This window comes from Erinaceus europaeus, chromosome 9 (genome assembly GCF_950295315.1).
Source record: "Erinaceus europaeus chromosome 9, mEriEur2.1, whole genome shotgun sequence".
Lineage (NCBI taxonomy): Eukaryota > Metazoa > Chordata > Mammalia > Eulipotyphla > Erinaceidae > Erinaceus > Erinaceus europaeus.
Genome location: NC_080170.1, coordinates 77487803 through 77502406, shown reverse-complemented (window position 1 = coordinate 77502406; position 14604 = coordinate 77487803). Strand labels below are relative to the sequence as shown.

At 41.4% G+C, this 14604-nt stretch overlaps 1 protein-coding gene across 26 annotated transcripts in view; it reads left to right on the top strand.

Annotated features, from left to right (window-relative positions):
• The window catches only part of KALRN (kalirin RhoGEF kinase), an 866834-nt gene that overhangs the window by 239761 nt on the left and 612469 nt on the right, over positions 1 to 14604 (top strand). For all 26 annotated transcript variants that reach the window (XM_060198227.1, XM_060198226.1, XM_060198224.1 and 23 more), the window contains exon 2: positions 8998 to 9072. In XM_060198227.1, the coding sequence (XP_060054210.1) occupies positions 8998 to 9072 (75 nt within the window). The remainder of the gene's footprint in view (positions 1 to 8997; positions 9073 to 14604) is intronic.

Sequence of the window (14604 nt, the reverse complement as noted above, 5' to 3'; positions counted from 1 at the left end):
ACTTTGATGTACACAAGCATGTAAGAGTCCTCAGAGTCTGAACATTAATTAAGTAGAGGCTAAGATGTGAGCATTGAGATTTTGCAATGGTGGTTCAACCAGTGGTGAAGGTTAACCCCACCTCAAACAATGTTAGATCACTTACACAGTAATTTCTAAATAAGTGCAAATTAAGGGGGTATGACTAAGAATCAAGAGCACTCCATGGGTACCCACCAGCTTGCACCTCCACATACTCAATACTTAGTTTTTGTTCCTTCACTTGTTGAAATCAAGTTTGCTTTCTGAGAGAAGTTTGCATGGAGCATTGGGCACCTAGCTGCCTTGAGGTACTGTCATTCTAGAACCACAAAACCACCACAGAGCCTGTGACATTGTGCCTGTCCTGTCATTACTATATGGATAGGAACAGGAACAGAAATGATTGGCATTTTCCAGCATGGCAAATGGTGACTAGGACAGTGGGAATAGGCACAGGTAGGTATGATATGAGCATAACATATTAGGGAAAAGTAGGGTACAGAAGTGGGGTGAGAAGATCTTGGAGAGATGGTGGTAGTAATTTTTACTTTTCTAATAGATGCAGAGCATTTTAGCTTTGCTAATTAACAGGTCAGCAGTTTTGTAATGATGACAGTAACGGGGCAGGAATGGGGAAGGATTAGCCTTGAACCAAGTGAAACATGCCTTTATCCGAAAGAGAAAGCACAGCAGTCACATTGGGTCAGATCCATGAGATTGCCCCTAGGTTCTTTTTATTTCCTGTGATAACTCCAAGGGCTTTGGGACATTTTGTTTCTTTGCAAGCTTTCTGTAGAGGTAGCATGAGGCCCATTGTTCCTTTAGGCTTTTCTTTTAAAGGGGAAAGCTGGGCTGTGGTTGGTCTAGAGGTGATCACAGACCAAAGACCTTGTATATAGCAATTGCAATTCAAAATTTGATTCCTTCAAGATGTGTAGACTGCTTACACCATGAGTCTCCCAGTTTGGTAACTAGGACAGTGTTCAAAATGGGGTGATGTGCCCTGTGCATACCAACCTCTAAAGTGATTTCTAGAAAAAAAAACACTATCAGATCAGTGAAGCATTGTTTTATCTTCTCAGAATACGTTTGAGTTTTGTTAAAGAACTTCATTCTAATACTTCCATTCAAAGCACATTGATCTGATAAACTGAGCATCTTAAAGGCCAATAAATATAAAGAAGAGGTTTAAGAAATCTCACACTCTCAGAATGGAGTGGTATACTGGGGACTGTCTACTTGGATCACTAGCCCTGAGTATAACAGATGAGGCCAGTGACCTTGTATAAGTCACTTTAAGAAAATTGAATGTTTCATTCATTTATTCTTTTTTTTAAATATTTCTTTTGTTGCCCTTGTTGTTTTATTGTTGTAGTTATTATTGTTGTTGCTATTGATGTCATTGTTGGAAAGGACAGAGAGAAATGGAGAGAGGAGGGGAAGACAGGGAGGGGAAGAGAAAGATAGACACCTGCAAACCTGCTTCAGTGCTTGTGAAGTGACTTCCCTGCAGATGGGGAGCCAGGGGCTTGAACCAGGATCCTTAATGCCGGTCATTGCGCTTTGTGCCACCTCTGCGCTTAACCCGCTGCGCCACCACCTGACTCTCTCATTTATCCTTTTCATCAAATATTTATTGAACATTTATGAGTTTGTTGAAACATACCTGAGAGTGAAAACATGTTGCCATTTCATTGGTCTTGTTTGAGTTATCCTTCAGTGGACTTCCCCTTCATTCTAGATTACAACAACTGGTTTCACAAGGCTCCTGGCTATTTAGGCTCTTTGGCTGTCGGGCTGAGCTTCATTGACGGGAGACAGATGACCCGGGACTCATGGCTGGGTTGTACACAGTATCTCTTTATTCATGTAGGATGCAGCACAATCTATACCAACCTAAGCTAAAACTAAACTAAAGACTACAAACAATCTTGTCCTTATAAATATACTAGCCCAGTAGGGTGGGAACAGGATGCTACGCAGAGAGGGTGGAGAGAAAAGTGACTGGTGAAAATCAGGGTATGACAAGGAGAGGGGGCGGAGCAGGCAAGAATTCTATCACTGAACCACCAATGCCCTGGAGGGAGGGTGGTGCTTGTTAATAATGGTTATGTAAATAGAATACAGTGGTTATGTAAATAGAATGCAGTGTTAAGCAGGGGGGATTTAAACCAAATGAAACAGAAAAGGTTTTTAGAAGTAGAATTAGAAACATACCAACAATTCCCCCTTTCTTTTTAACTAATGGCCATAGTATTAGGAGTGTGGGGTAAACAGAAACCTATATCGTGCAGGTGTTTTCAAAAGAACTGGCATAAGACATGGAAAATAAAATAGGCGAGCAGCAATAACCAGTGTGATGCCAAGGGGAACGTTTCTTACCTCAAAGGGCAAGGCCTAGCAGGTGAAAGGGCATTTCTTGCCTCTGGGATCACTTCATGCCTCTGGGGGCATCTCTTGCCTCAAAGGGCATTTCCTGCCTCTGTAGGCATAACCTAATAAGGAGGGGGAGTTTTCTGCCTCTGGGAACAGAGCCTGCAGGCGACGGGACATGGTCTATAAAGTCTCAAGGCAATTGGCTGAAGTTAGTCTTTGAGAAACACAGCAGCGTGTACCAGTAAGTCCGATGGAGGTGTCAATCCAAAGTAGCTGACCACAGAAGAAAACGCCAAGGGATGAAACGCTGCATGTCTGTCTCGATGGGGAATGTCAGCCACCAGAATTCTGCTTTTCTGTAGAGAGTGATCTTTGGAGTCTGTGAATCTGTTTCTTCAGGTTGTGCCAGGTCACATCATTGGTTTCCGGGGGTGTGTTGTAGTCATTCCATCTTGTGGGCGATGCCAGAGAACAGGATCCAAATGGATTTCCAGGAATTCCATTTGAGTAGATGCTTTTTCAGGTGAAGACTTGACAGCTGAAATTTACTTACTTGTCAAACAAAACTTGTAGCAGATTAGAAGTTTACTATAATTGATAATTCCATTATAAATGGAAGTCCTTTCTAGTATGATTTTAAGGTTGTTTAAACAGTTTAAACTCAATAAAATGTGGAAGGGTAAACAGAAGAATCACGGTTAAAAGCCTCAGGCATGAGAATAATTAACATAATCATTCCACTATCTGCCCCACCCATAACTCATACCGTTTTCAGGATTAAACGTTTCAGATTTATGCCAAGACGTAAAAAAATCAAAGGAGGGAAAAAAACATTTTTTTGATTGTTTCTGGATGTCTCTAGAAATCATGGCTGTGTCCAGCATTTTTTTTTAAGTCAATGTCATACAAAAATTCAGTCATTCAAATCATTCTCTTATGAAACAGATCTCGTCCTAGTCCAAAAAGCTCCTCAAAATTCCATTTAGGGTGCTTCTGACTGTTCCTGTTGGATTGCTTCAGGCACCCATTTTTAAAAGTGTCTTCCCATCGAAGAAAGAATCCAATCAGGAGAGTAGAACTAACCACGTGTCTCCATTCTTGGGGACTGCCAGGGTACTGGAGAACGCTCCTCAAATTAGAGTAGTCCTTCTCCATGGGAAACATGCAAGAAGAAGTCCAGAAAGTCCCAGTGGAAATCCCCATGCATATCCCAAGGTCTATGATCACGGTCATAAAGAACCAAATTGTGGCCTGGAGCAAAATGTAGTCCTTTTCCTCAGGAAACATGGGAGAGGGAATCCAGAAAGTCCAAGGAGAAATCTCCATGCATCTCCCAAGCTCTATGATTACGGTCACAAGAAACCAAAGTTCCTAGTCAGGGAAACAAAGTGTAACCAGAGTAACTGTCTCATGATGAAACAGTAGAGGCTTTGGCAAACCTCTTCATAAGTAGAAGAGAAGACCATAGTGCATAGGTAGGCAAAGTCTTCACTTATCTGGGAGTTGCGCAGGTCCAGTCCCACGTTGTAGATGCCATTATGTTGTTTTCGCTGGGCTGGCTTCATGGGCAGGTAACAGACGACCCGGGACTCATGGCTGGGTTGTACACAGCATCTCTTTATTCATGCAGGACGCAGCGCAATCTATACCAAGCTAAGCTAAACTAAACTACAGACTACAAACAATCTTGTCCTTATAAATATACTAGCCCAGTAGGGTGGGAACAGGATGCTACGCAGAGAGGGTGGAGAGAAAAGTGACTGGTGAAAATCAGGGTATGACAAGGAGAAGGGGTGGAGCAGGCAAGAATTCTATCACTGAACCACCAATGCCCTGGAGGGAGGGTGGTGCTTGTTAATAATGGTTATGTAAATAGAATACAGTGGTTATGTAAATAGAATGCAGTGTTAAACGGGGGATTTAAACCAAATGAAACAGAAAAGGTTTTTAGAAGTAGAATTAGAAACATACCAACATTTGGCCAGTGCAAATAGTTTTTTCTGTGCAAGGTCATCAGTGTTCAGGTTGCTGGACTAACTAGTTCAGCTCTATTTGGCTTTACAGAGTATATATATTGCTGAAAAGTTATTTGTAATTCAATTTTTGGCAAATGAAATATTAATTCAAACCATGAAGGCAGCCTTTCTTTAAAGAGACCCTAGAGCAAATCCTTTTGTAATTTGAAAAATATTGTTATTGGAAATGTTTGTCCCCTAGTTAAAGATTTTGTAAATCTGGACACTTTAGGTTTTCTTTTGGTGGGCACACAACAGTGTTTTGTTTTGAAAGACTATGAAGGCTTTCTTGGACTAATCAACTCAAAAGATACTGACATTTCTCCAGCCCGTGACTGCAAGCCGCAGGGACAAGCAAGCAGTTTCCTGCAAACTGGAGGGTAGGTGGACTAGGAGGGGTATGAGGAGTGGGAGGGGGGTGTAAAAGTTAAAATTTGGAGCTTCAGGGGTTGGGCAGTAGCACAGTGGGTTAAGCGCAAATAGCACCAAGCGCAAAGATCAGCATAAGGGGCTTCAAGTAAGGATCCTGGTTGAATTCCCCAGGTCCCCACCTGCAGGGGAGTCACTTCATAGGCAGTGAAGCAGGTCTGCAAGTGTCTATCTTTCTCTCCCCCTTTCTGTCTTCTCCTCCTCTCTCCATTTCTCTCTGTCCTATCCAACAATGACGACATCAGTAACAACAACAATAATAACTACAACAACAATAAGAACGGCAACAAAAGGGAAAAAAACTGGAGCTTTGTATTCATTTCTCTGTAGGTAGAGGCTTGGTTGGGGTATGATGAAGAATTCATCTATTTTTTATAGGCATTTCCAGAATCTTAAATTCTGAAATAGTGTGAATTAGAGCTTTTATAAAGACTTCAGGGCTTATGTGCTTTAACGTAGCAGGAGATGAGGAAAAGCAAAGACAGGACAGTAGTTTAGGAGAGAAGATAGTGATATGGATTCTTGTTAGATTAAAATCTTGTTGCTATATTTGAATTTGTTTAGCAATCTAAAAGATAGACTAGAGTTTATTTTTTTATTGCAGTTTTTAAAAATAGAAATCAAGGGCCTGAGAAATTGTTTACTTGAATAGTGTGTTACTTTGCCATGTACAAAAGTCTGTCTCCTACCACATTAAAGGGAGCTTTGGTGCTGTGGTCTCTTTTACCGTCTATCTGCTACTATCAAAAATGAAAAGAATGATAAAGAAAACAGAAGGGAAAGGATCAGTAGTATTTGTAATGATGTAGAGAAGAGTAATATTTTAAATTTATTTTTAGAGAAAAATTTTTCTTTTAAAAAATTTATTTATTGGATAGAGACAGAGAAATCTAGAGGAAAGGGGAAGGTAGGGAAAGAGACAGAGAGGAATAGCATTTCTTCACTTATGAAGCTTCTCTCCGGAGGTGGGAACCTGGAGCTTGGACCTGGGTCCTTGGACACTCAAGGTGATCCTTGCAGCTGATTACTTTAGAATCAAGTACCGTGGGCCAGCTTTAACCATAAAATAAAATAAAATAAAATAAAATAAAATAAAATAAAATAATATAATAATAAATAAAATATAAGGTAAAGTAAAATAACAAAATAAAATAGTCTGTTTTCATTTAATGTCATCATTTTCTTTCGCAATTGAAAGAAAAAATAGGTGAAATGTTCAAAGAAACTTTGACAATTTATTTGAGGTTAGGCTTCGACATCTTATCATGGAAATTGGCATTTAAGGACATGTTTCTTCTCCTCTTTGAGTGTCAGCACACTTGTTTCCCTTCCTTGAAACAGTGATCGTAATCCTGGCATATTACCATAGTTCTGATGTGGTCTTTTAAATCAACCAGTTTAGGGAGTAAGGCAGCCCTGAATGGGACTATTTCCCTTCTATAGATTGTCAGATTTGAGTTTACAAAAAAGGATTAAGCAAAATAGAGAAGGGCTCTAGATGTGGTATCTCTGATTCTGTTTCACTGAGCTGCTTCTCTTCTGTGCTCCATTTGTACACTGTCCCCAGTGGTGATACCCAGCAGAGATTCCTGTTACAGCCCCAGAGTTTTAAGAGTGGAATGTTAACCCTTCAGACTCATTACTCCGGTGAGACCTTTCCTTTAATAGGATTCTCTAATTCCATTCCAGGTGGTTCACTTCCTAACAAAGTCCCAAAACCTAGATATAGACCAGATCCCATGAGAGAGGGCATATTTTCACCTATATCCATAAATTAGGGCAAAATATATACCTGAAAACAAAAGTACACAATAGTCTGCAGTGAGTTAGCATGAAATTCCTAATGAAATAGTGTCTAGACTTAGATACCCTCCTCACCTACTTCCTACTATACTTCTCTCACTCACTCCCAAGCTATCCTTATCAAAACAATGACGGCAAAAGCTGAATAAAGTCAAGAGACTGCATACTTTAATGATAACTCTTGAGTCACTATCAGGCCACCCCATCAGCCGGGGCCCTAATTGGGGAGTCCTGAGATTCCCAAACAGACATGATGGGCTTAGACCTAGAAAAAATCCCTCTCTCCATTGTTACCAGTCATCTCTATCAGGAACAACAAAACAGACCCCTTTGTGGGTCTCCATAGGACCTTGCCCTCAACTTGGATCAACAATGGTAGAGAATATTTCATCCTCCGAAGGGAGAATGGACAACATACTCTATGCTACACCTGAGGGAGATGGGTCCTGATACTGGGGCAGGTTGGAATGTTCCTACTCATGACCACAGATCTACAGGGATGCAGAGGTCACATAGGCTCCTAAGCTGAATATGGACCCCAGATAACATCAAATCGATGGGGTTTACAGTCAACAATATTTATACACCTTTCCCATATTTGGGAGCTACTATCTTCCCTGATCCAGCTTTCTGGTCATTTTTCTAGCCATGACATCATCCCCCTAGATAATAATTAGGACCCACCTGCATATCAGATTTCAGGCTCAGGGAAAAACAAAAAAGAACTAGTATAGCCACAGGACCTTTGGAATATAACTAAAATATGCCTACTAGCTATCTACAAAATGGAGGACCACCTCCCCAAATCTTCATCTGCACTACTTCAGCCTTTAGGTTTATGATTAGTCAACAATTTTTTTGCTTTATAGGTTAACTCTCTTTTCAGCCACCAGGTTCCACATGCTAGCATGATGCCAACCAGACTTCCTTGGACAGACAACCCCACCAATGTGTCTGGAGCTCAGCTTCCCCAGAGCCCCACCCAACTAGGGAAAGAGATAGACAGGCTGGGAGTATGGATCGACCTGTCAATGCCCATGTTCAGTGGGCAAGCAATTACAGAAGCCAGACCTTCTACCTTCTGCATCCCACAATGACCTTGGGTCCATACTCCCAGAGGGTCAAAGAACAGGAAAGCTATCAAGGAAGGGGATGGGATACGGAGTTCTGGTGGTGGGAATTGTTTGGAGTTGTATACCTTATATCCTTTGGTTTTGTTAGTGTTTCCTTTTTATAAAAAAAAAAAAAAGTGGACTGGTTCTCCCTGAGTGCCTTTTTGAGTTACTCTGGTTAAATGAAGGCTCTCTGGTACTTGTGCATGTGTGTGTGTATATGTATGTTACACCTCCCCTCCAACCCCCAATCCCAGGCAGCTCACACCAGGGTGACTTGTGTTTTACTTTTTGTAACTACTGTTTCTTTTCCCTAATGAGAACTCATCTGGATCCTAGGAAGGGTGTGAAATCTAGACAGAGAATGAGATGCTGAAGGAGGAAGGGTATTTCCTTCTCAGGAGCTTGGTGTTTCCTCACTTCCTATCCACTGTAAATGAATGATGGCAATGCTGAAGGAAATATGGAGGGTGTTCATTCAACCTTATGTCCAGCTTGGTGGTGGGGACCTGGGAATTTACATTTATTTTTTAAAATATTTTATTTATTTATTAATGAGAAAGATAGGAGGAGAGAGAGAGAAAGAACCAGACATCACTCTGGTACATGTGCTGCCAGGGATTGAACTCAGGACCTCATGCTTGAGAATTCAATGCCTTATCCACTGTGCCACCTCCTGGACCATGGAATTTACTTTTCTTATATATAAAATGAAGACTAACTGTAACTGTGCCATAGCAGAAAGAGAAATTATTGGGTTGTTGGAAAAGGGATGATTTATTTTTCTATGCAAAAATGCATAATGACTTTTCCAATAGCCAACATTTAGGACTGTGATAATAATTGACATATTCAATATTTTCAATTATTTATTGTGTACCAGGCACTACTAGACACTAGAGATATAATAGTTTTCTTAATGACCCCAAGTTCAAGTTCATAGCAACAAGACTTTATTTGTTGACTGTAAAACCTTATAAATGAGGTTGGGATTGTCTAGAATATCCTCTCACTAAGAGGAACTAGGAATCCCATTCTCTTCATCACCCCTATAACCACTTCTTTGTGTTCTTTCTGTGGACTTCCCCTTTGCTTCTCAGGGCAAGTCTTTAGAGCTGTAATGAAGCACAACTTCCTAATCTACTGGGGAGGGGGGTGAGCGTTGGGAGGCTGAGGGTAGGGGACAGGGATTTAGCCTTTGACTTCTTTCAACTGATTATTTCTCTTCACTTGTTCCACAGGATCTTTTCGGAATGATGGTTTGAAAGCTTCTGATGTCCTCCCCATCCTAAAGGAAAAAGTGGCTTTCGTGTCTGGTGAGTGTTCAGAGGACTTTTCTTTGTAACAGATTCAGAGAATTTCTGTGTATAAGCATTTGTGCAGGTACATATTTCTTTGTATTGGTAAGAGAGAAACTGGGGCAGAAAGGATGCTCAAATGAGCTGCTTCCTCTCCAGAGACTGGCAGAAAGAAAATGGAAAGTTCTGGTCCTGAGTGTCCTGGAGGATATTCATAACCATAGGTGGGTGGTCCACCCAGACCTCACACTTACCAGGCATCTCAGCCTGCCTCACCTTCCTAGCTAGGCCTATCCAGCATGAGGCACACTGAGAGATGCTCCAGCTGCATGAATCCATCCACTTCACATATTCCCACATGTTTTAGTGAGATTCTTTGAGTGGTTCATGGATAAAAGATTTTAAAAATTAGGAGTAAAATCACTCAGTAATAGGGGACATGCAGTATTTGTGTGAGACCATGGATTTGATCCCCACTACCACAAGAGACAACAAAAAGAATTTTTTAAAATATAAGTAGACTGAATGGTTGAGTACTGTTTGGGCCTTTCTCTTTAATAAAAATTTAAACTAGTTTGAAGAGGTGACTAGAATGTAGAGTATGTGCCACTCATGTGAGGCCCTGAGTTTGATCCCTGGCATTTCACTAAAAAAAAAAACCAAACAAACAAACAAGAAAAAAACCTCTCTTGGCTGAGGGAACTTATATGCTTGTATTTATCTATTTATTTATTTCTTCTGAATAATGACTTTAAAACATTAATCAATTAATTAGAGGCAGAGAGGAAGAAGAACAGAGTGAAAGAAACCCCAGCACTGAAGCTTCCTTTAATGCAGTGAGGACTGGGCTCAAATATGGGTTGTGCCCACAGCAAAGTGGTACACTATCCAAGTGAGTTATTTTGCCAACCCTCTTTTTAAAAATATTTATGTATTTAATGAGAGAAGAGAGAGAGAGAGAAGAGCAGAGGGAAAGAAGACAAAGATGAGGAGAGGAGAGGAGAGGAGAGGAGAGGAGAGGAGAGGAGAGGAGAGGAGAGGAGAGGAGAGGAGAGGAGAGGAGAAGAGAGCTCTGGCTTATGGTGTTCCTGGGGATTGAACCTGGGACCTCAGAGCCTCAGGCATGAAAGTCTTTTTGCATAACCATTATGCTATATCCTCACCTCAGGACATTTATTTCTGCCTTCTCTTTCCAACTTGTCTCTTGCATTTGAACCTTGAATGTCTAATTCAGAGATAAGCAAACTATATGCCAGTCTATATGTCTATATGCCAGTCACCTGTTCTTGAAAATAGTTTTACTGGAATACAGTCACCTGTTTAGGTTGTCTGTTAGTTTCCTATAGCTACTGTGACAAGCTATTACAAATTGGCTTCTTATAACAGTATAAACTTATTCTCTCATAGTTATGAAGACCAAAAGTTCATACTCATTTCACTGGGCTATGATTAAGGTATCAGGAGGTCTGTACTACCTCCAGACACTATAAGGGAAAATTAGTTTCTTACCTCCTCTAGCTTCTCGTGGTTGCTGACATTCCTTGACTTGTAGCTACATGGCTGTCATTCTGTGTTTGTGGTAATGATACCTCCACTCTTCCATCTTGTCAAATCTCTCTGCCTCATAGTAATTTGGGAAACTCTTCTCATATCACAGTCCTTCCTTAGCTTAATCCCACTGGCAAAGGTATTTTTTCCCCAAGTAGCATATGTAGGGCTTACTTGATATGTTTGGGGGCTGTTGCTCAACCTACTCTAGGTATTATCAATAGCTGCTTTCATACTTCAACAGGAAGGAGATAGCTTAGGGACATGAGAGGATATTAAACGGTTTTTCTTTTTTTAAATCTTTTTATTTGTTATTAATAGTTCATTACAAGATTGTAAGATTACAATGTATAGTTCTACACCAAACTCACCACCACTTTTTCTTTGCTTTGCTTTACCACTAAGGTTATCACTGCAGCTGAGTGATGCTGCTGTTGCCCATCATAACCCAGGTTTCTAGTATGCAACTCCCGGGCCTCTCCTTTCTACTCTCACATGGAAATCAAATATTTTCCTCCTCCTCCTCCTCCTTCTTTACAGCTCTATGTTTTTGTGAACTTGACAGCTTATCTTCTATAAATCCTACCAATCCTCTCACTACTCTAGAATTCCAGTTTCCTTTTCACATCCCTGCAAGTTTGAACTTATCTATTCTTCCCCAAATCAGATCCTACTTTGCCTTCTCCATAGGGTCTTCCTGGTTTTAATGTATAGCCTCTGAACACTCCATCAATGTAAATTCTCTATCAGTTCATGTTATATGAATACAACGTGTACTCTGACATGGGAACCCTTGCTTAAATGATCATGGCTTATTTTTTATCATGTGAACTCTGTTGGAACTTGGGTGGGGCCCAGCAAGTCCTAGGAAAGAGATCCCTGAGTGTAGGGAGTTATGCTCAGGGAACAGACAGGAAATGTAACAGGAAGGTAGTATGAGGCATGAGGCAGAACTAAAGGGACTGTGGATGTGCTGCTGGCTCACACACATCAGTGTGGGCCAAGCTGAGTCTTTTATTTGCACATAGTGCCAGGAACTTTTAGGCTTAGAACACTATCCTACTGTGTCGGGGAAGGGTGCTGAGGTCACTAAAAAGAAGGCTGGCTCCATCTAGAATAAAACAAACAAAAAAATCTCCTTATGGACCGACCAATCAACGCCCATGTTCAGCGGGGAAGCAATTACAGAAGCCAGACCTTCTACCTTCTGCAACCCACAATGACCCTGGGTCCATGCTCCCAGAGAGATAGAGAATGGGAAAGCTATCGGGGGAGGGGGTGGGATATGGAGATTGGGTGGTGGGAATTGTGTGGAGTTGTACCCCTCCTACCCTATGGTTTTGTTAATTAATCCTTTCTTAAATAAAAAAAAAAATTAAAAAAAATATCTCCTTACATCCAGAGCTTTAAAAAGACAAAACCCACAAATAAAACAAACTAAGGAAACCCAGAATTAAATAATGCAATGGAGCAATTGTATTCCTTTCTGAGAAGTAAGCACTGCAGGAAGGTTTGGAGCAGAGAAATAACCAATGGGTGTGGTGTGCCCACGCTTCCCTGCCAGCAACCCTGGAATGATCAGGGTACAGCCATAGTGCCCTGCAAACACACATTTGGCTTCACCCAGTGTAGTCCAGCAGCTTCTGTGTGGGCATGAGCACACATGAAGCATCTGTGATGGTGCCTCAGGGAACCTCTGTTTCCCTACTTTTGTCCCTTCTTGCTCCATTATTCACAATTATTCACATTATTCACTGACTGCCTCCCACTCTTGATATTTTCCCTTTAGCCAACTCCTTGCATGGGGCCCATTTTACCCCTTTGATCTTCATGTGCACCCATACCCTCGCTCTGGTCACCTTCTTTAGTGGAAGTGATTTGTTGTCATTATCAGAACAACAAAATATCGCCACCATCTCTTTATTCTCAACAGTTCTGCCTAGTACCTGAAACTCACTGGAGTAAGCAAATAACAGGTAGTTGATGAACACAGGAATGGTGCTTTTGAAGAAGTCACCCTCCTGAAAACCTTGATACCAGAGTCTTCCACATCCCCAAAGTTTCCATGCATATCCAAGAACTTAACTCTTGGCATGCCCTGTTAGTGGTCCTAGCTTCCTACTTTTGACCCTGCTCTGTATGTTCTTTTCAATTGTAAGAGGAAAAAGTTACCAAAAGAACGAAGCACACTCTTCTCTCTTCTTTGAGCTCATAATTCAACAGGATATTTTTTCTGCCTTCACTGGTCCTTCCCATGTATTCTATGCTCTATTCTGCCTTTTCACAATTAGAATCTAGCATGAATATGATAGCCAGACCAGTCACCATCACTATGACACATGTCTTGCTACCTACTACCCTTAAGCCCATCCCATTCCCAGTCCTGCTTTTCATTCTCTATAGAAACTCTCCAGTGATTTTCCGCTCTCCTCTTGACTGGTGATCGATCATTCCCCTATTTCACTTACAGAACAGTCCCCCCAAAGTACACTATAAACCCTTTCCTCCCCATAATTTATTTCTGTTTCTTCCCCCTTTGAATTATATCATCCTTCTCTCCCAGGCTTGTCTCTGTCCTTTGTCTCCACTATTTCTGGCATAGCAATTATCTTCCTGTGTGCTTGTTCCTCTTGTTCTTCCTGCAATTTTTCAAGCTCTTCTCCTTTTTGAAAAACCCCTGACTTGATCCTGATGATCCCTCTCCTCATATTATCCATACTTCCTGAAGGGAGAGTACTGCACCACCCTTTCAGGGTTTCTCTTTTTCCTTCTCTTCCATTTCCCCCTGGAGCCTCTTAGTCATGATTATGGAGCTCTTTTATCCAAGGGGACAACAGCTTTTTACTTGGGAGGCAAAATGTCAACAGCCCTCCAAATCCTTTATTTAGCCAGTTAGACCTTAGATCCTTGTGTCCCAGGGGCTGGGTGTTTTTGTTTTATTTTTGATCACTAGGGTTATTGCTGGAACTCGGTGTCTATAACACAAATCCACTGCTCCCTAGTTACTATCCCATCCCATCCCATCCCATCCCATCCCATCCCATCCCATCCCATCCCATCCCATCCCATCCCATCCCATCCCATCCCATTCCATACCTTTTTTAAAAAAAAATAAAATTATTTATTCCCTTTTGTTGCCTTTGTTGTTTTATTGTTGTAGTTATTATTGTTGTTGTGATTGATGTCATCATTGTTGGATAGGACAGAGAGAAATGGAGAGAGGAGGGGAAGACAGAGAGGGATAGAGAAAGCTAGACACCTGCAGACCTGCTTCACTGCTTATGAAGCTACTCCCCTGAAGCTGGGGAGCTAGGGGCTCGAACTGGGATCCTTATGCTTGTCTTTGTGGAGAAACAGAGTTGGATGTAGAGAGAGAAAGACAGATACTTGCAGCACTGCTGCACTGCTTATGAAGATTCCCCCACTGCAGGTGGGGCCCAGGATCTTAAGTCTGGGTCCTCACATGTTGTAGGACTCTATTCTTTTTTTTTTTTTTTAAGATTTTTTTATTCGCTTTTGTTGCCCTTGTTGTTTTATTGTTATAGTTATTATTATTGTTTTTATTGATGTAGTTGTTGTTGGATAGGACAGAGAGAAATGGAGAGGAGGGGAAGACAGAGAGGAGGAGAGAAAGACACCTGAAGACCTGCTTCACTGCCTGTTTAGCGACTCCCCTTATTGTGGGGAGCTGGGGCTCAAACTGGGATCCGTAAGCCGGTCCTTGCACTTTGTGCCACGTGTGCTTAACCTGCTGTGCTACCACCCAACTCCCATAGGACTGTATTCTTAAAGTGTCCATATGAGATCAGGAAGAGTGGTGGCAACAGATGACACTGAAAACACACAAGAGTGAAAATCCATAGGATAAGCGCAAAGCTATAGAGAAAGACTCTAGGAAAACCTTTCGTGTAATCCTTCAGCTTCCTTTCCCACATATGGAAAATAGTGCGGAAATGCCCCCAATAAAATGGAAGAGGTTGTAAGTACAAAACAGTAGGGCTT